Source organism: Montipora foliosa, chromosome 10, assembly GCF_036669935.1.
Source record: "Montipora foliosa isolate CH-2021 chromosome 10, ASM3666993v2, whole genome shotgun sequence".
Taxonomy (NCBI): domain Eukaryota; kingdom Metazoa; phylum Cnidaria; class Anthozoa; order Scleractinia; family Acroporidae; genus Montipora; species Montipora foliosa.
The window spans coordinates 16,931,958-16,952,388 of NC_090878.1; the positions used below are offsets into that span (position 1 = coordinate 16,931,958).

At 40.6% G+C, this 20,431-nt stretch overlaps 1 protein-coding gene across 1 annotated transcript in view; it reads left to right on the forward strand.

Annotated features, from left to right (window-relative positions):
- The window catches only part of LOC137973632 (kinesin-like protein KIF2A), a 31,642-nt gene that overhangs the window by 5,237 nt on the left and 5,974 nt on the right, over positions 1–20,431 (forward strand). Inside the window, exons 4-25 of the mRNA XM_068820479.1 lie at positions 1,829–1,883; positions 2,013–2,108; positions 2,662–2,728; positions 4,666–4,758; positions 7,102–7,150; positions 7,381–7,435; positions 8,387–8,442; positions 8,576–8,634; positions 9,452–9,499; positions 10,738–10,828; positions 11,162–11,225; positions 11,734–11,825; positions 12,482–12,547; positions 14,139–14,215; positions 15,113–15,187; positions 15,828–15,892; positions 15,976–16,064; positions 17,204–17,269; positions 17,386–17,430; positions 18,288–18,355; positions 19,103–19,250; positions 19,928–20,032. Of these exons, the coding sequence (XP_068676580.1) occupies positions 1,829–1,883; positions 2,013–2,108; positions 2,662–2,728; positions 4,666–4,758; positions 7,102–7,150; positions 7,381–7,435; positions 8,387–8,442; positions 8,576–8,634; positions 9,452–9,499; positions 10,738–10,828; positions 11,162–11,225; positions 11,734–11,825; positions 12,482–12,547; positions 14,139–14,215; positions 15,113–15,187; positions 15,828–15,892; positions 15,976–16,064; positions 17,204–17,269; positions 17,386–17,430; positions 18,288–18,355; positions 19,103–19,250; positions 19,928–20,032 (1,629 nt within the window). The remainder of the gene's footprint in view (positions 1–1,828; positions 1,884–2,012; positions 2,109–2,661; positions 2,729–4,665; positions 4,759–7,101; positions 7,151–7,380; positions 7,436–8,386; positions 8,443–8,575; positions 8,635–9,451; positions 9,500–10,737; positions 10,829–11,161; positions 11,226–11,733; positions 11,826–12,481; positions 12,548–14,138; positions 14,216–15,112; positions 15,188–15,827; positions 15,893–15,975; positions 16,065–17,203; positions 17,270–17,385; positions 17,431–18,287; positions 18,356–19,102; positions 19,251–19,927; positions 20,033–20,431) is intronic.

A 20,431-nucleotide genomic window follows, 5' to 3' on the forward strand; every position in this document is an offset into this window, starting at 1 on the left:
AACCTTAAACTTTTGCTTAGGCCTAATTAGGCCTAAGGTTAGCTTTTACGCATGTTTAGGATACTTTTTGTATTCTTCGTATCCTTACCCTTACCCTGATCCTTGGTCTTACCCTTCCCTTCGTTTTAGAAACGCCACTCTTCCAGAGGTGTCTGGCAAATCTGACTTTTTTTTCATTGCAGGTACAAAACACAGGTCACAGGTCATTGTTATACCAATACAGAAAGTACCCTAGACTTTTTTATAGCTAATGTTAAGCCTAATTAGGCCTATTAAAACAAACATTTTTACAGTGTAGGCCTGATTTTAGCATTGGTATTAATTAAACAGGTACATGCACATGTAAGGTTATTTCTGTATTGGTAAAAGAGTGACCTGTGACCTGTGTTTTGTACCTACCCCTTTTTTCACCAACAAAGCTTGGCTGTTCCAAGGTTCATGTTTTTGGGGCATGTTTCTCATGTTATTCATGTTTAATTTTAAAACTAGGTGGCAAATTCAAGTGAAATAGCCAAGGAATTTCACCAGCTCCCACCCTTGTTGCAAACCCTAGCTGCTGGTCATATTTAAACTTGTCATATGGGAAGGTGCCTGATTAAGTTGGTGTACAATGTAGCCAGGTGCTATATTGAAGTGCAGTGGGTAACCATGACAACCCTGTCAGTGCCTCCTCTCAGGCATTGGACCATGGGAAACGACACTAAACAGAAGCAGTGGTGACCTGTCATTTGAAAGATAGTTGTAAATTTACTCCTCATTGTTTCTCTCCACCACATACAAGTTGTTGGTTACTTTGCAGTGGTCTCGCGCGCTGACCAAGGGGGCAGTTATAGCAATTATACTCTGATTGGCGTTGTGCTTCAGAAACTGGGTTAAACTCCAACCCTGTTACCGGCAGCCCTAGTAGCTCAAGTGCGTTGTTATCCTGGGTAAAAATGTGTAGACAATGACCGGAAAGGAAACGGAAATTGCTTTGAGTTAGCGAGGTGTTTGAGTTATCGTGGGGTTTGAGTTACTAAGGATAAAATTGCGGTAAATACTGTACATGTATGATGGAAATCCAGAGGAAATTGATTTTGGTTTGAGTTAGCACGAAGTATGTGGAATTGAGTTGGAGAGGGTTTGAGTTATCGGGAGTTGACTGTACAGTATGTCCTCTCTGTTAACCCAATTTGACTCCTGGGCATGAGTCTCTCAGATAGTGCGCATGCTGTAATTGGCTAAATTAGTGGGCTGTGTGCTTACAGTACAGGCCCGCTGTACAGCCCGCTAAATTTAAAATTTTGATAAAACATTATCTAGCAAGTTTTTCATGTCGTTTCTGTTACATAAACTTGTGAAACTGTTTGAATCTTGAAAGCAACTATTTCAAACAGCCAAGATGATTCAGTTGTTTGGATTTTGACACAGTAATCTTTGTGGCAATTGAAGCTTCTGCTTGACTTAGAATAGTTTCCTTGCCCGCGTGCCGGATTAACCTTGAGCAGAGATATAATTGTTTTCTCGGTTCATGATGTAAGTTACGGAATGGCCGATCCTCGTTTTATTCCTGTTGATTTATGACCCGTGCACTTCGCGCTTGGGCCAATTAAATCAATTGGAAAAAACTTGGTCCGTAAGTTACAGTACGGACCTCGAGTTAGTAAGAGGTAATTGCTTTGTCTAACTCCAGAAGATTTTACTCGTTACAAATGGGGACATCCTACATGTAGTGTGCCTGAAGAGTGAATGGGTTAATGTTTGTCCTCTGATGTATTATTAAAATAACTATTAAGTACTCTTTAATACTTGATTACTAATAGTTGTTAATGTTTACCTCATTTCTTAGAATACAAGAAATGATAACCATGGATTCCCATCACCGAAAGCCCACACGCCATCAGGTATTAAAATTTGAAATGATTCATGATTGCTTGACTGATTGACTGGTTGGTTAATTGCTTGATTGATGGCTGGTGTGTTACTACTTTGCTTGCTTTAATTAATTGATTGATTGACTGATTTGTTTTCAGCCAAAGTTGAGCGTCCCATGGCTCTTAATCTTGCTAATGAAGATGATCATGCGGTTTCACAGATAGAAATTCCACAGAAAGAAATCTCAAATGCAGGTCAGTTTCTTGTTACACATTGTGATCGAGCTGTTAGAAACATACTAGATATCCCTAACTTTTCATTACAAAATCAGCTCCTATTTTGAAACAGTATCAATGATTATTATTTATTTTTGGCTTTTACACTTGTCAAAATAATAGATTAAAATCTTTTCATTACATAGAATGATCTGAAATGAAATCACTGATAGAAATAATATTGTCAATCCAAGGGTGTCACTAACATCTCAGGGAGAAGAGTAAATTGGCAGGTCAGCTCTTTCCATTTTGTTTTTGATGACTGTTCAGCCACAGCTGGACACACCACACTTATTCACCCAAAATGTCTGATTTCAGTTACGGTAATTTGTAGTCTCCGCAATTAGTAGAGCACTTAGCCTTGGGCTCAGTTAAATAACCTTGAGACTTAAATAAATTGATTTTACTTATATTATATAATGTTCTTGGTCTTCGTCGAGAATAAAGGATGGACAACAATACGTCACCAACAAGAGCAACAACTACAGTTGTTTGTGTTAGTTATTTGTCTTTCTTATTTCATTCCCTTTAGTGAACAGAAGACGCTCCAACTGTGTTAAAGAGATTGAGAGATTGAAAAAGAACAGGGAGGAAAGAAGGTACTTAATCAGCTCCGATTTTAAGCATTAACATCTTTAGCAAAAAAATTTCATTATTGTTTCTGTTCTGTCTGACTTGTTGATGTTACCCAATGCAAGCGAATTTATTTTTATTTTATGCAAATCCGGTTTTACGAGACATCTGGTTTGTCTCTTCTACTGGGCAAACCTGCCCAGAGGGAAGGAGCACGAACAGGACTCGAGGTCCTATGCGAGGTGCTCCACCTTACCCTATCCTGACCAGAAAGACCAGACCACAACACCGGGAACTACATGCCCTACTCATTACGACGAGTGTGTGGGTTCTTTTACGTCCCACAGGATTATGAACATCGAAGGGTTGTGAGACGGGACCTCCGGCTTATCGTCCTTATCCGAGAAGACTAGAGAGTCTAACCGTTTGCAGATGTAATTACAAAGGCAGCGCTTTCTCGTCAGTTATTTAAAGACCCCGAGTGTTGGTCCGGCCGGAGTTGAACACACAACCTCCCGCGTGACAGCCCGGTGCTCAACCAACTGAGCCACCGGTGCTTCTCAACAGCACCTTGACAGCAGAACCTTTCTTAACTTGACAAGAAGGAAAGGACTCTGTAGAAATCGTGTAAAGTCTTTATTGAGTATGCACAAGCTGCAACAGTTGCTACTGGGACAGTTTCAAACCCAGGCCAATTCTCAAGCGCACTCCTAGCTGATGCCAATGATTTTCGTACTGAAGGCTCGAGTTTTACCTTCATCTTGTCAAAAATATGATGCGTGTGCTGCCTAAACTGGTTTGACCAGAGTGACTACCCCAGAAACTTAATTGGGCTGCGGTGACTTAAAAGACTCTACACAATTACTGCAGAGACTCTCTTGCCCTCCCTCTGGTGAGTTTTAGCGAGGCTCTGCTTGCAGGGTGTCTCAACAGTTCCTGGGACAACTTGCTAAAATATAACAATAATAATTATAATTACAATGTATATTATTTTTAAGCTATTGACATTTTGTCAATGTTTTATGCGGTGTGGAAATCTTGAATCTTGAAATCTTGACATTTCAATCCCCCAATTCAATGTTGACCTTAATACTGGGTGATCTGCTGCATTCTAAAAAAAAAACCGATATTGTTATAGCAGCAAGTTGAGGGAGAAGAATTAAGATCTTTCCCCTGGAACCCAGGTATTTGAAAATGTCCATGTTGTGAACTTGCACATGTACGTAATGACCCAGGATGGTTCTTACAATACCAAGATCTTTGTTGAGAAGACATTTACATTCTACAGCAACTAGGACAAACAAATCAATAATTAACCAGCTAAAATAGGAGGGGACCTTCCACAGTGGCCATCCAGCCTCTAGATAGAATACCACCCCCATGGCTGGCAAGTCCCCCGACCCAGCCATGAGCCCCCATTCTAGGCACCTGTCACACTCTGATGAACTCAGTGGAAGGAAAAATAGAGGCTTGGGTGGGTGGGGGAAAGCTAAAAAGCTAACAATGAAAACCGCTCCAAACGCCTGAGAAAAACTCTTAGTACTCATGAAAATCTGGCTGAAAACAACCACTGCGATCCACATGAGCCTGCACTTATGAGTCTGACCGCTGACAGCTTGACTGAAGACCGCCCAAGAGAAACGATGACCGCTAAGAACCATGTCCGCGAAAACACTGAATGTTAAGATGATGACCGTTAAACCGATGACCGCTACGTTCGTTGGTTATAACTTAGTTAAATGAGTATTTAACTAAATTTAACTGGGGCTATGCGAGAGACTATGTAAAAGAGTCCCAAGACTGTTGACTAAGACTGCACCAGTTGTTACTGCAACCTTCAAAGGGGAACCTAAGTATACTGAGGCTTTGCAAAAAATGGGAAGGGTCATTTTACTATAATTTTGACCCACGGAAGAGAAAGTGATTTCAAGATTGTGTAAAGTAACCATTTCATTTTCCACAGAGCTCAACAGCAAGAACAGAGGGAAATGAAACAACGACTTCAACAAGAAGTGGATCCTGGCAATCCGAACTGGGAGTTTTTGCAGATGATAAGGTGAATTAATAGAGCCCACAACATGTTGATGAACTTCATTAATATACTTTTTAGATCTAACATACTCCCTTTTTGGTCTCTGAGTGCATAAGCCGGAGTACTACAGACCTACTTTGTTCATAATCTGTGATGTTAAGAGCCTATAATGACTATCTGAGGGCTCCGTAATTCAGGGCTTCTGATATTAAGCGCTGTCGCGGAGTTGCGAAGTTCAGGTAAATCCGCGAAATTCCGCGGAATTGAAAAAAAAAAAACGCGAAATACCGCTAAATTTGCTAGAAATCTTACCAAATACAAGTCGGTACAACATATTTTGGCTGTTGGGGCTGTTTACGTGCCGTACACTTGCAAATTTATCAAACTTCGTGACTGCAACTAGTAACATCCCAAAACTACCAGGCATTCTTAGAATAAATTAATGTTGCGAAAAACTGGGCAGTGGCTGCGATGTAAAAAGAGCATTGGCGCATTTCTCAAGCGCATTGTTGATGAAAGAGCAAGTGATGATCTCTGTTAAAAAGAACCTCGAGGCAACAATTACAAGTAGTCGGTGTTTCTGTTGCTGTTAACGTTCATCATTTCGAAAAAAAAGGGCAAAGTTGACATTTTTTCTTTCATTAGAAAAGTTCGTCAAATCAGCGCAAAACCGATCGCTTTCCAGGGAAATTTGCCCCGAAAATTCCCGCGAAATTTCTGCGAATTCATATCTGAAATCCCGCGAAATTTGACTTTTTCTTCCGCGACCTATCAGCAGAGGGTCATGAACCGGAGTTGTGATAGGGAAAATATAATTTTGGAGCATCGATGCGTTGTACGAAGCAGTTAGTGATAAGTCTCAAAACGAAACATGAGATTACTGGAGAACGGAGGCAAAAAAGACAGGTTCGCCCAAAAAAACCTGCTGTCACCTGGCAAGGACGTTTCAGTTCCTGTGCCTGACACATTTACCATGGCGCCTTGCCCAATACCTATCGGAGTACCTTCTTTTCGAGTGATTGCATTGGTTGCAGTAGATTTAGGGAAACCAATTCGTGCTAGTGAAGCCGTACGTGAGGTAGGGATGTTGTAGGTAGGCAGCTTTGAGGTTTAAAAAGGAGTCTGTTAGCATCAGGATGGTCTTAACTCTCACATGGCAGTGGCTAGGAAAGCAAAAAGACCGCATGAAATATTTGATATCAGGAATTTTTAGAAGAACTAATACCTGATAAAAGTACAAGGAAGGGTTACGTTGGCCGCGTAACACTTATATTTGAATAGACTTAACTGCTCAGAGTGTAATGTGAAGTGCTAAGTTTCTACCCCATATGAACCATGTGAGCGTTAGCCCTACTGATGGAAATGGGCCTACACAAGGACAGAGAAAAACTCTGACCGGGGTGGGAAGCCCTGATTATTTTGTCCTGATAAACTCTGATAATGCAAATCCCACTCGCACCAAGGACTCTTCATCTCCCATTCCCAGTAACAAAATCCCAGTTCCCAGTGCTCAAATGTCGTTTTCCCAACGACAAAGTAAGTCAATCCCAACTCGCATTTTACCTCTTCATGACCCTCTCAGAAGCCCTGATTATTTGCACTTGCCACATGTTGCTTCTAGATAACCATTTAGTTTCCTTGGATGTACTGTTTTGACAATAATATTCTTTTGTAAGTTAACTCAAATTAAAGAGATCTGATGGCCAAGGTTTTAAAACAATGACCATTATTAAAAGCTGTCCCAGATTCCATTCACGTAATTTCGTTTCTTTGTTATCCCAAACTTTTGTCTTAGTAATTAGCATCGTTGGTACCTTTACACAGACAATTTAAGCAATTTTCTCTTATAACCACCTGAGTCCTTTCATGGGTCGGAACACATGAACTAGACCCAATAGATAGGCCTTCTCCCAACTGGGTGTCGGGCTTCATAGCTTATTCTTGGGTTTCGCTCACGTGATCAACAGCCAGAAAACGTTAGCATAATAATAGCTTTCAATTCCCGGAGGATTGGATCGGGACACCAACATGGCCGTCATTTCATTGTTTGGGGACACCAACATGGCGGCCGTGACGTCAGGTGAAATCCAAGAATTTGTTAGAGCATTGCACCAGCATTGCACCAGCATTGAACCGGCATTGCAGAGGTCATAGGTTTGAATACCATTCCAGCTGCCTGAATTTTTAACGTGTCTCTAAGAGACATTTCTTAAATTGTCCTGATAAATAGGATCACGTAATCTCGCGTTCATTGTTATCCTTATCTTCCAAACTTAAATAAATGAAGAAATAAGACCATGAATACTTACGGTGCAAATAGAAAGTTGTTCTTTGTGATATATAGCGGTAGTCACTTTTTTTCCAAAGGGAATACCAAGCAGACTTGGAAATTAACGGATTGACAATGTCAGACCCAGTAAGTAAATTAGCATACTTAGTTAATATAAATTAACATGATGTAATTACTTGTAATGAATGTAAATTAACATAATTAAGTAATCATGCAGCTGCAATGCTTTATGTGCAAATTGAAAAGGCTTTATATAAAGAAAATGCTGGGTTTTTTAAAATATGTAAACAAGCACAATACACACAATAATATCTGGTGGTGATGATAAAATATTATTGACATTTTTTTTTAAATAGGTTGTAGATCATCAGATTTGTGTCTGCGTCCGTAAAAGGCCGATGTCCAAAAAAGGTAGTAACCAGATCAGAAAAATACATTAATAAGATCATTGTAAATTCACTTACCGTGGGAAAAAAAAAGTTTAATGAGGAGCAATTTTGCATGAAAAGAAGTACTGACATTAAGGTTCATTAGAGAGTTTAGCCAAAATTATATAGCATATCACAGCCTGAGAGTTCATACATGTAAAAACTGGAAGGCATTCTTCTCATCTGAGAAACTGTCAGTAGTTACTAGTACATCGCAAATCAAGTTGAAAATGAGCCACGTTGCTTTCAACATGCAGTAGATACTGCCAGAAGAGCACTTGTTGTCCTGCCATCAATTGAAAATATGCCAGCTTACAGATTCTCTCCATGAGCAGCGTAAAATCTTGTTTCTTGTTAATAAAATCGATCGTTTGTAGACTGAAGAAAATAAGATAAGTTACACGCAAACTATTTGAACTACAAAGTGAACCTATTATAGAATCATGAGTAGTTGTTTGCCCTTGTCAATAATCAACTAGTTTTATTTTTCTTGCATGTGAACATGCAATAATTATTTATGACTTTGAAGATTCTTTAAGCATCGAAACATTTTATTTAAGGGGTTCTGAAGTATTGAAGATCCTAACTTAAATTAATCATTGAATAAGAATGATATGGTAATGGTTTATTTATTGATATGATTAATGGTTGAAGTGTGTGATGCAGTTGGTAGAAAGACGAGTCGTAAATCAATTTATGTTTGTGTCATTCTTAAAAGTGTCTTTATGGTTCTTTTCCTAAATTGATATTTCTGGGATCGGTGAACTTGGAAAGCTTAATGATGATTTCCCAAGCATAAAGCTTAAGTTAGGACTTGTCAGGGTCGTTATTGGACATTTTTATACAAAAACACACTTAAAAGTAAAGAATCAAGGTCAGCTCTGGGATAACCTTTTCTCAATTTTCGTTCACTTTTCCGGGTTTTTTTTTGCAGAACTGAATAAAAAGGAAGTTGATGTTATAATTGTACCAAGCGGTGACTACTGTGTGGTAAGTCTCGTCAGGTTTTTGGAACAATGATTGCATTGGTTTCAGAGCAAGCACTGGGCAGAAAGCAAATAAAGGCTTGAAAGTTGCTAGAAAGTGCCCTGAATAGATGATTTACGGTATCTCCACCTTTTAGGTCCATGAACCAAAACAAAAGGTTGACCTCACAAAGTATCTGGAAAATCATAAATTTTGGTGAGTTAACTTGTGTTGTCTTAGTCATGTTTTGGTCGGAAGTGATCCAGTGATATATTTGGTCCACAGGCGGACACCGGAAGTGATCATTTGATCCACAGGGGTTACACCGGAAGTGAGCTTTCCGCATACCAGACACTCATTTCCAGTTGCCGTCCGTAGCGTGCTCTTTAAGAGGGAGCTTTAGCAACGACGACGGGAACGGCAACAAGAACGTCACAAATTTGCATATTTAGTGGGCAAACACAATAGCTTTTCACGCCCTGCACGTGCGTTTTTCACTTTTGTCCATTTCTCTGCCTGTTAGGGAGCATAAGCAACGACAACGAGAACGTCATCTCAAAATACAAATTCGCATTATTTTAATCGCTATCGCTTCTTGACTTTTAATATGACAACGGTGTGGTACTTCCTCAAAAATGAGACTGGACTGAACGGCACATAATTTAGGGGAGAAAAATAAAATTTATCCTCAAGAGCTGAGTTTCTTCATAACACCTCAAATTTGGTTATTTCACGTTGCTAACGACGGCAAAGAAATGGACAAAAGTGAAAAACGCACGTGCAGGGCATGCAAAGCTTTTATGTTTGGCCACTAAATATGTAAATTTGTGTCGTTCTCGTCGCCGGCTTCGGCTACGGAAACACAAATTTTTCACAAACATATAATTTGCTCATCTTTTTATTTCAGACGTGACAGAGTTGTGTTGAAGCGATTTTTTTTTGTGATAATTTCCTTTGGAAACAAGTCATTCTCCCGAGATTTTCATTCTGTTATTAGACTTTCTCAATTGTTGTGTTCGCTCCCTTTCTTTAGGTTTGATTACGCGTTTGAAGAAAGTGCCAATAATGAATTGGTCTACAGGTGAGACAACAGAAAAATATGAGACTTCCAGTCGAGTTGCTTATGATCTGAGTTATGTTTTACTTCCGGACGTTTCTATGAACTTCTAAATCTAAATCGAGAGTAAACAAAACCTCCCAGGTGAAATTTGTGTACTGTCAGCAGTTCTTAAAGGTGGGCAGACACTAGGGGTCACGTTGTGTAGTTCACACTGAGGCGATGTGTAGCAGGGACGAGTAGCGGGACATGTTGCAGGGACGGGTAGCGGGACATGTAGCAGACGGGTAGCGGGAGATGTAGCAGGGACAAAAATCTTGTGTAGTGCACACTGAGGCGATGTGTAGCAGGGTCGTGTGGCGGAGACATGTAGCAAGGACAAAATCACAACACTTGCACAAACATGAAAATGTTGCGGGTATATGTCCCAGGGATATGCTGCAGCGACAAAAAGGTGTGTAGTACACACTGACGCGACATGCATTAGGATCGTGTAGCAGGGACATGTAGCAGGGATAAAATAACACTGAACAAAAGAACCTCCAAATTGGTGTTGCACAGTTACGAATGTATCAGTTCACACGAGGGGACATGTCGTTGCAACATATCCCTGGGACATGTACCAGCAAGATTTTCATGTATGTGCACACGTTGTGATTTTGTCTCTGCTACACTTCCCTGCTACATGTCACCTCAATGTGCATTACACAAGTTTCTTGTCGCTGCAACAAGTGTCCCTGCAACATGTCCCCTCGAGAGGCCGACGAGAGAATGGGGTAAGAACGAGGCTCACACTCTCCCCATTCTCCCCGCTCTTCGCCTCGCTTGCGTGACTAAAGCGACTACACGGAGGCACCACACACCGGGCTGCCATGCGGGAGCCCGTGAGTTGGACCCCGGCTGGACCAACACTCAGGAACTGAGGAGAAAGTGCTGTCTTTGTAAATGAGTAGACTCTCTAGTCTTCTCGGATAAGGACGATAAACCTTAGGCCCCATCTCACAACCCTTCAATTTTCAAAACCCTGTGGGACGTAAAAGAACCCACACTCTATTCGAAAAATAGTAGGTCATGGAGTTCCCGGTGTTGTGGTCTGTCTGCTGTGGTGTATAATGTTTGAGGGGGGGGGGGGGGGGGGTAAATGCTAGGAGATACTAGCTACATCAATCTACTCTTAAAAACCCGAGGGAAAATAAAGATATGAGATGAGATAAGATGAGATAGACCAATGCTGATGTCTTTCCATGTTCTTTACTTGGTAGATATACAGCTAAGCCTCTTGTTGAAACCATTTTCAACCAAGGAATGGCAACCTGTTTTGCTTACGGACAGACAGGAAGTGGGAAGACTCATGTGAGTTACTTGTAGTGGAGAAGGGACGATTTCCGTTAAACTTGGATTTACTAGCGACGAAGTTGAAGTCGTAATCAGTACAGCGTTACGATCTTGTAAAAACCCGTGTGATAAAATGCTTATTGACTGAGTTTACGTCGGGCTGGACAGGAAAATATTTGACCCTCAGTCATGAAAGAGGTCTTACTTGGGGCCAGATATTTTCTCGTCTGGTCCTCCCAGCCAGTCAATAAGTACACATCATTTAATTCACCTGTGTTAACATGTAACACCTCTTTTAGTACAATCGCGAAAGTGATGTGTTTCTCAAGCGTTGCTTATCATATTTTGTAGACCATGGGTGGAACCTTTTCTGGCAAGCAACAGGACTGCACCAAAGGAATTTATGCACTGTCAGGTCGGTTGAAACAGATAAATTAACTTTTCTTTTTGAGAATTTTGTCACTTGTCTTGAAATTCCGAATCTTACTTTTTGATTTTGTACTTAAATTTCCCGAGGTATTGTTTAGGCTCGTTTACACTGGCGCGACGCAGGCGTACGCACAAGCAATAAACCGGGGGCGCTTTGACCATTAAGAACTTTTCTCAGGACAAAAGACGCGAATTGACTACACGAGGAAGTCTGTGTATGTTTGTTTCGCTCATCACAGGCGAAATTTGCAGGCAATAGACAAGTGTGCGCTAAGATTGTCATCCACACCCGATAAGTGAAGACACTTGGACGACGTCCAATACATGAATGATTCTTGCGTTTAGAATAAAATACTTTTCCCCCTCCTTTCCCGTGGCATCGCAAAGCGAGCTTGACGTCCCTTATCCCTTGGGGAAAAAGTTGTATATTATTTCTTCCTAATTCTAATTGCGCAGTATCCAGCTCTTTTTGTTGCTTTTGTTTGTCTTCGCAGCTCAAGACGTCTTCAAACTGATCAGATCACCGAAGCACAAGAACAAAGATCTCGTTATATCTGCCAGCTATTTTGAGATTTATGGCAGCAAGGTAAGTTGTTGTGTGCTCAGAGTATCATTGGTCACGCTGTTGTTCATTGGTGGAGACTGCATGACAAGCGAAAAGAAGCAGCAGCTTGATGCAGCGCAGAGTCGCAGTAGTCGCTCAAATGTAATCACGATGTTAGCGTGTCACGCTTCATATAGCCGAACAGAAGTGTTCTCCTGATAGAGGAGACAGGACATCAAATCGAATAAAATGAAAAACTGGTTTTGGAGGAGAGGGGAAAACTGGAGTAACCCGGGAAAAACCTCTGAGCTGAGAAGAGAACCAAAAAACTTAACAGAGATATAGCGTCGAATGCGGACATCGAAGCCAGGATAGCCAATGAGTAGCCGTACCCACCCTCCCTCCCGTTTTTTCCTCGGTGGTAGGGGGTGGGACAGTTACACGTGGGCTTAACGTGGGACGACTTGGTGGAAGACAATTTCATCTCCGGGCCAAGTATGTTCCCCTAAGCACAAAATTTTGCAAGGCTAGTGTTAAGCAAACAGGTTTTCAAAATCTGAAGGAAAAAACGAAGTGATTTTTTTTTTTATCATAGTACCACTTTACGTAATACTGAATTTCTCAATTATCATCCCGATACTGGAAAGCTTCTTATTTGCAAAGTATTAACACTGATTTTATCCATTTGCGACGTTAAGGTCTTTGACTTGCTCAACAAACGGAAGCGATTAAGAGTCTTGGAGGACGGTAACCAACAAGTTCAGGTAAGAAATATCATCAGTATTGCCCCAATACTGCGCATCTGTTGGCCCCGTTAAGGCCCGTTTAAACTGTTTCAACATTTGACCAATATTCGGCCAACAAACGTTGAACGGATGTTGGGCAGATGTTGGCTGCAAAAACAAAGTTGAGCGAAGGCCGGTTCCAATATTGCGCCAACAAAAAAAAAAAACAAGAGGAACACTTTAGCGAAATTTGATTGCGAGGAACTAAGAACTTGAAAAGAGTCTGTCTCGTCCAGATAAACTAAGCCATATTGACTTTTGCGGCCTGATGTGAGCATGCGTGTGTTCTACAAATTGTTGAACAGAGTGTTCAAACGGGAAAGATCTCATGGATATACCCACCACGAGTCCCCTAGGTTAAACTCTCATTTTACAGATTAAGTCTAGGTTCCCATTTCAGTGATTAGATCTAAACTTTCGTTTATCTTATTGCTATAGCAATATTTAGGTCTAGAAACTGATTTAGAATGGTTATTTTTTTAGAGTTATGGTTGGTGTGTATATCCATGAGATCCTTGCCAACAGCTTCAACACCATTCAACATTTGCGAGAACAAAGGAAAAGTTCAATCGATGTTGAATGAAAGTTCAAACCGATTTAAACTTGATTCAACACGCTTTGAACAAGCTTTGAACATTTTTTACGCGTTCGACAATGTTGGGTGACCTGTTCAAACGCACGGAACATTTGGTTCAACAAAGTGTTGAATGCTTGTTGAAGCAAATGTTGAAACCGGTTAAAAGGGCCTTTTCTCCAACTTCGGAAGACTTTGGGGGAAATCGCATGTCGACGAAAACGTCACCTTTAAAATATAACTTAGCACTATCGTTAAGTCTTTCGCGATTCTATATTTTCTTTTATGTCGCACAATACAGATGGAGTGTCCTAAAAATAAATTGGGTACGAGCGGTTTCAGATTGAAAATAGAAAATGAAAGGTTCACATTTGTGTGCTCTTGTTGTTGGGGTCAGACCTCAAATTTGGTGATTTTCGCGTCGCTATGGATTTTACTGGCTGAATATTGGTGTTAAAAGGCGTGCGCACGTGCAACACGATTCTGTTTTCTTTTTTTAACCAATGATATTGTTTTGTGTCGTTGTCGTAAGCCCCCGTGCTGCACGTGCGGCAAGCTGTTAGTACATACATTTGCCGCGCTGTGCAAAAACAACAACTTGAAAAGTTCCAGTTCTGGGGGTTTTGCAGAAAGTGAGCACAGACATCTGAATTTCTCAGCAATGGACATTTCCGAGTTGCTGTTTGTCTCGGTTTCGAAGTGAGTCTTGGTGCTCAACTATTGTAAGGGAAATGAGTTTGATTTGCATAAGAATACGCAACTCATTTCCATTTGAATGGTTTTGCACCAGGACTCGCTTTGAAACTGAGGCATGCAGCAACTCGGAAATGGGCTATTCTCTTTCATCCACGCTGCCCACACTGAAGAGGTTAAAATAATCGTAAAGATCTTTTTGGAATATGCGTCGCATGCTTTTTTTAAAGTAAAGCTTACGTTGGTTTTGACGTCGTCGTTACGTAAGTTTTTTTTTTTTTTTTTTTTAAACGTCGTTAACAGGTGTGTGATCTTGAAGAAAAAGTAGTAAATTCCGTACAAGATACACTGAAGCTCATTGAGCTCGGAAACAAACTAAGGTAAACAGCTTCCTTTAGTAAAACGTTGCATTTAGCTAGGTTTGTAAATCGGCTGATTTTTGATGACATGGTCAGCCAATCTGAGCTAAAAGCGAAATCAAATGTGATTTGCTTGTATGTTTTTTTCCGCACTTTTCGTCGGCTCCATGGGTCGACTTTGGCTTATGATTGGCTTATTTGATAGTGTGTTGTGATTGGCCGAAGTTATGTCTGTGGCGGTTATTGGTTTGTTTGACGCTCAAAGGGACTGTGTCACGTTATTTTAGGGTGTTTAGGGGAAATCCTTTGGTCAAGGGGCACTGTCGTGAGCTGCGCATGCTCGAGTTTGTTTGCTCTCGATCTCACGGAAAATTCTAGCCGCCATCATGGATTCACGCGTGAGTCACGTATATTCGCCGGAGTTTCTCCTTTGTCCACCATGGCCCTCCCCAGTGGACACCGTTTTGAATTTGTCGATTCAACTTGAAAAAAGTTAACCTAACACTTTTCAAGTTTTCATAAGACGCTAGCGCATGCGCTTCTCGTGACAGTTTCCCTATAATCACGAGTTTAAAACTCGAAAAGGGTAATGTGGAATTCCGTTATTGATATAATTCTCGTTAAATCACAAACAAGATGATTTGGAACAGAAAAGACCTTTGTCCAGGCGATTTTTCTTAAACTTGAAAACGTCGGGCCGACCTTTTTCGAGATTATCCTAGTGCAATCCGTTTCAGTCTTTTCCCTTTTGTGTCCTTCCATGCTTCTCTTTCCTTTTCCTGTATTTCTTTTATGTTTTTCAACAGTTTCAAGAGGTTATTGCAATGTTTCATTCTACTTTTTAGGCATTTTGAGTGTCATGAAATTACTTCATTTTGTAATTTAATTTAGCTAGCTAATATGTCATAATTTCTACAGGACCTCTGGGCAAACGTCAGCGAATCAGAACTCCTCTCGGTCTCACGCTGTTTTCCAGATTATCTTGAGAAAGAGGTTCGTTGTGTCAGTTAACAAAAAGAAAAAACTCGAGGTGAATTAATCACTTTAAGACGTTTTGAGCGGCACCCCTTCGTCAGAGCGAAACGTCGTCCCACAAACCTTCCTTTCCCTTTCATTGCCAAGATCAAAACGTTCATTCTCATAACCAGTTCCATAGATTTCTTTGTTGACAGTCACGAGAATTTAGTGTTAGATCAGGATCACACTCCTTATTAAGCTGACAATAATCTTCATCCTCAATACCTGTCTGACTGACTTTTCATCGTTTTTGTTTAAGCACCGGCTGAACTCTTAAGATAGGTTTGCGACGTAAATTTATTGTTTTCTTCATTTCTGAAGGCGCGGTTCCTGAATCTACGTGACGGTGACGTTGTTCACATAGAAAACCAAGCAAAGACTAAAGCAAACATTCAGCGAAAATGTAGTACAATTGAAACGCTTACAACAGCTATCTCAAAACTCTACATGCATCAAAATTCCACCCTTTTTTCCCATACGTGTTTAAGATGTCGTGAAAATCTAAAATAAGAAAGTATAAAAATTACTGACCCCAAATTGGCTGAGTTGCTCTGATTGAAAACAATACTTTGTTTCACATTAAACAACAGTTCTTTATCTTCACCGTTGTTTGCAGAGGCTACAGGAAGGATGGTGGAGGAGGTCAACTTTTTGGCAAATTTTCCTTGATAGATTTAGCAGGTAAGGAAAAACAATTTTCGCAATGCTTGCTTAAAAGACGGAGGAAGTTTAATGTAAGTCACGTTTTTATTTCTTGTGCCCAGGTAATGAAAGAGGAGCGGACACGTCAACAGCCGACAGAGTAACGCGTCTTGAGGGTGCAGAGATCAACAAGAGTTTGTTGGCGCTGAAGGTTGGTGATACTGTGGTTGGTATATCTGTGGTCAAAGTTTCAGTTAAAGGGGAACTGACCGTGCACAATATTGTTTTCAACTTTTTTTCTGACAAATCCGTCGTTTTTCCACTTAAAAAAAATGTTTTTATCCCGATTTTGGGCCATCAGCATTGCGGCTCAGAATGGAGGAGTCAGCGGTCATTTTTGCAAGTTATGACTTATGATATGGAGAAGACATGCGAGAGCGCCCGATATAGAAGCAGTGTTTGTCGTGAATATTGAGAGTCCGCGAAGAGACAGCAAAACAACAAAGAAAATATCCACAGCAGCACTTGTTTCTTTTCATTACGAAATCTTTGTTCCCCATATCATACGTCACAGCAGCTAGGGTACTGATTTAGTTTTTGCGCCCGAACTGAAAAGGCAGAAACAGCGGGAAAAGCCCAACTTCAAACGTAATTTAACTCGCAAAAAACAGAAAACGAGAAGACATAACCCCACAAACTTAACTTTGCATATGTTAGGCTTTCCAAAAACAATGTTGGAAAAATTTCTGATTTTGGCCTTCAGTTCTCCTTTAAAAATGTTAGAAGTAAGAAAAGGCGTGACGGAAACATATTTGCTATAAGTGATCAAATCTAACTCATCATCGTCGTCGTGATCATTCCAGCCTTACCCCAGCCACACATCTAGCACTCTACGTGATGAGCTATGCTAGAATCAAGCTACATTGCCTGAGCTGAACTCACCCATATCCCCATTCAGTGTGTGTCAGTAAGAGCCGTTGAGGCTGCCCGCAACCTATTCTTGGATTTCACATGACGTCACGGCCGCCATGTTGGTGTCCCCAAACAATGAAATGACGGCCATGTTGGTGTCCTGATTCAATCCTCCGATCCAATCCTCCGGGAATTGAAAGCTATTATTATGTTAACTTCTTCTTTTGTTTTCGTTGAAAAACATTGCTGTTGATCACGTGAGTGAAACCCAAGAATAGAAGAGATTGAAGACTTCTAGGTGTGGAACCAGCTAAAGCCTGTTCGTTTTTTTTTTTCGGTGCTGAACCACGGATTCACGGCTTTGGCGAGACGAGAATGCTCCGATTAAGGAAGTGGGTTTCTTGACCTCAAGCCAACCTTTTCTTTTTGTATCTACAGGAATGCATCAGAGCTTTAGGGAGAAAAGGAGCTCATCTACCTTTCAGAGCAAGTAAACTCACACAGGTCAGAAACTACACTCACTAAACATACCTTTCTTGAAACCAGTGATAATTGTATCGATAGCTTACTTTTTAATGAGCTGCTTGCATCTTCACATTTTCTTTACATTTATCCAACAGGTCCTTCGAGACTCGTTCATCGGCGAAAATTCTAAAACTTGCATGGTAAGATATTGCAATTTGACGCTCTATCATGCGTGTAATATTTTTGGTACTCAGTCTAACGAGATATACTACGAATTTTAGCACGATGATCTACACACATTATATCGTTTTGGCGATATTTTGAAAACACCGTGTCTAATTTTGGAAAAAAAAACAACAACAACTGGCGCGAAAATGTGGTTATTGGTAATTGAGCTGCAGCATTATGTTTTTGATATTTTTTTTCCATAGCAGCGATTACGGCTCCGAGAACGTTATCTAAAGATGTAACTTAGAGGTGTTAAATTACTCGTATCGCTATGATTCCAAGTTGTTGCCGAAGCCGTTGTCGTATTTAGGCCTACGGCATGGCTTACGATTGTCGCAGCATTTTAGAGCGAGTTTCAATCGAGTGTCGTAAAACCAAAACCAACGTAATTACTTTAGCCAATCAAAAAGGACGGAGAAAACCTGGTAAACCAATCAAAACTCGAAGTAATTACACGCAGCCGACACGAAGCGTGGGAAAATGTGCACGCGCAAGCCACGATTGGTTTCGGTTTCAATTCCGATTGGTTGAAAAAGTGGCGCGAAAACTTTGAACCAATCACTGAGTGAAGTAATCATAAACCAAAGCAATAGACCAATTTCGATATATTAAAATTCAGTCCTAAACAAAAAGCATCATCTCGAGGCTCTGGGGAATAAATATAAGGATTTGTATGAGTTTATTCCCGTGAGCCTCGAGATGATGCCTTTTGTTTAGGACTGAATTTTAATATATCGAAAGTGGGCTATTCGCTACTTACTTTCGACACTCAATTGAAAACCGCTCTAAAACATGTTTCTAATCTAATTCCATTGATTCCTGGTTGTAGATCGCCATGATCTCTCCCGGCATGAACAGCTGTGAACATACCTTGAACACACTGCGTTATGCAGACAGGTAAGCAGAATCTGATTGTATGAGAATAATTGAAAATCATATAATTGATCTGAAATATGAAAAGGTTTTTTTTTCTAAGCTAAAAGTCATCGCTGTTACTTTGAGGCAGAAACTTGGGCACTTGCATAGGAGCCTTAGAAAATCAAAGCCTGGTCTGTACTAGAACTGAACTGAAAATATAACGTATTTTGCGGCTTCTTCGCTATTGCCTAAGTTTCTGTCTTAACTCTGACGATCTTTACGGCGCTCGGAAAAAAAATGAGAACGGCGATGAAGACGGGGAATATCGAAAGTAGTTTTTGAAAGAAGACCATTTAATTTTTGAGAAGGACCACTTAAGTTATGACAAGGGAGTTGGACTTAAGCCCCTAAAATATTGCTCAAACTGTGCTATGTTTGTTCTATTCTTCAAACAACAGATGCTAAAAAAAAACATTTAAAAAATTAAGTGAACAGTCCTTTGACGTTGTCAGAGAAAAACGGAGGCTGTTAATCGCGATAACGTTAGAAAGAGACAAATTCAAACGATTCCAGTCCAAATTCGAGCACTCTGCCTCTTAGAAGTCTACTCGGAACGCATTTGTGAACTTCGTGTATTGAAGACTTTTTAGTGTCGATAAGTGAAAACAGTATACGAAAACTCTGATGAAGATGAAAACATTTTGTTCTTTCGGATACTTTGAAAAGCACGTTGAGTGATCAGACTTGGCGCAAGAGTCAATTTTTTTGTTTTCTTTACCTCCCTAGAGTGAAAGAGCTTGGGCCCGAGAGTAACGCGAAGAAAAAAGCGACTCCGGCAGATGGCGGTCAAGATGACAGTCCAGACCAAGTGTCTTCCCTGTCGGATGGTCGACATATTAATAATGTGGACCTTGCTCTGCTGTGCAACCACAGTGTAGGTCCTTCTTTTTTTTTTGTACCATTGCCTCAACGATTACGATAAAGAGTGAGTTGTTTTGTTTTAGTATTATTGTTGTTGTTGTTGTTGTTATTATTATTATTATTATTAGGGGGGAGGGAGGGGGGGGTGGTCGCATTTATGCGCGTAATGAGTGGCTTGAGAATCTCGTACTATCTGCTTAGCCAATCGGAAGTAGATTAGGTATCTATGTCCAGAATTGATTTAAAATGGTTGCCGGAAGTGGTTGATGGTGGTAGTCAATGATAGCTCTTGGCAAGAACTCTTGACCCATAACAATTTAAAATTTGTTGTGGACTAACTCGGCTGCGCCTCTTGAGTCCACAATATTTTGACCACTGTGATAACGAATATCGTTGTCAATAAGAGTACAGACAACGCTAAACCACATTTGATTTGTTTTTATACCGCAATATTCAACGTCAAAGAAAGTGTTTGTTTCAGAGCGTGACCGAGATCGTGCGTGACACAAAGAAAGAGCAGGTGTTGTCTATAACTTCCTCGCAATCTGATCGGTTTATTTCCCAAAATGACGTAACAGTGTCACGGTCTAGACTCTTATCGACAACGCAAATTAGCCAATCAGATTGCGAGATTACAAGCAATTGTGGTAAAAAAATTTCTTTATTACCTTACCTACTGTGTTCCCCCAGGGGTCCGGTGAACAATCACAGGAGCTGTACACATTCCACGAAGCAGTTTCACAGCTGCAAGACGCTGAAGATAAATTAGTGGATGACCACAGAAAGAACATCGAGGTGAGTGTTTTTAGCAATTGTGAAAACTTATACTTGTTTTGCCTCTCATTGACAGGACATGAGCAGAGAGTTATTTAAGCGTTGTTGCGATGGGTGCCCGGGGGGGGGGGGGGGGTACTCCCTTATATGGGCTATATAGGTATGTGCGGCCCCAAAGGGTAGGGTTTTTCAGCCGTTTTGGTCATAAATAGGGTATCGATTTTGGCCAATTTTCCGCCATTTTGGTCATAAATAGGGTATCGATTTTTCCACTCTAGTCTAGAATTCGTTTTTTATTTAGCAGCTACTTCTTTATCATGTAACCTACCTAATAAAAGCAGATAAACATTGCCTTTAACATTGGTCTGAACTAGGGAAATAATTATAAGGCAGGTCTGCACCAGGGTATTGATTTAAGGG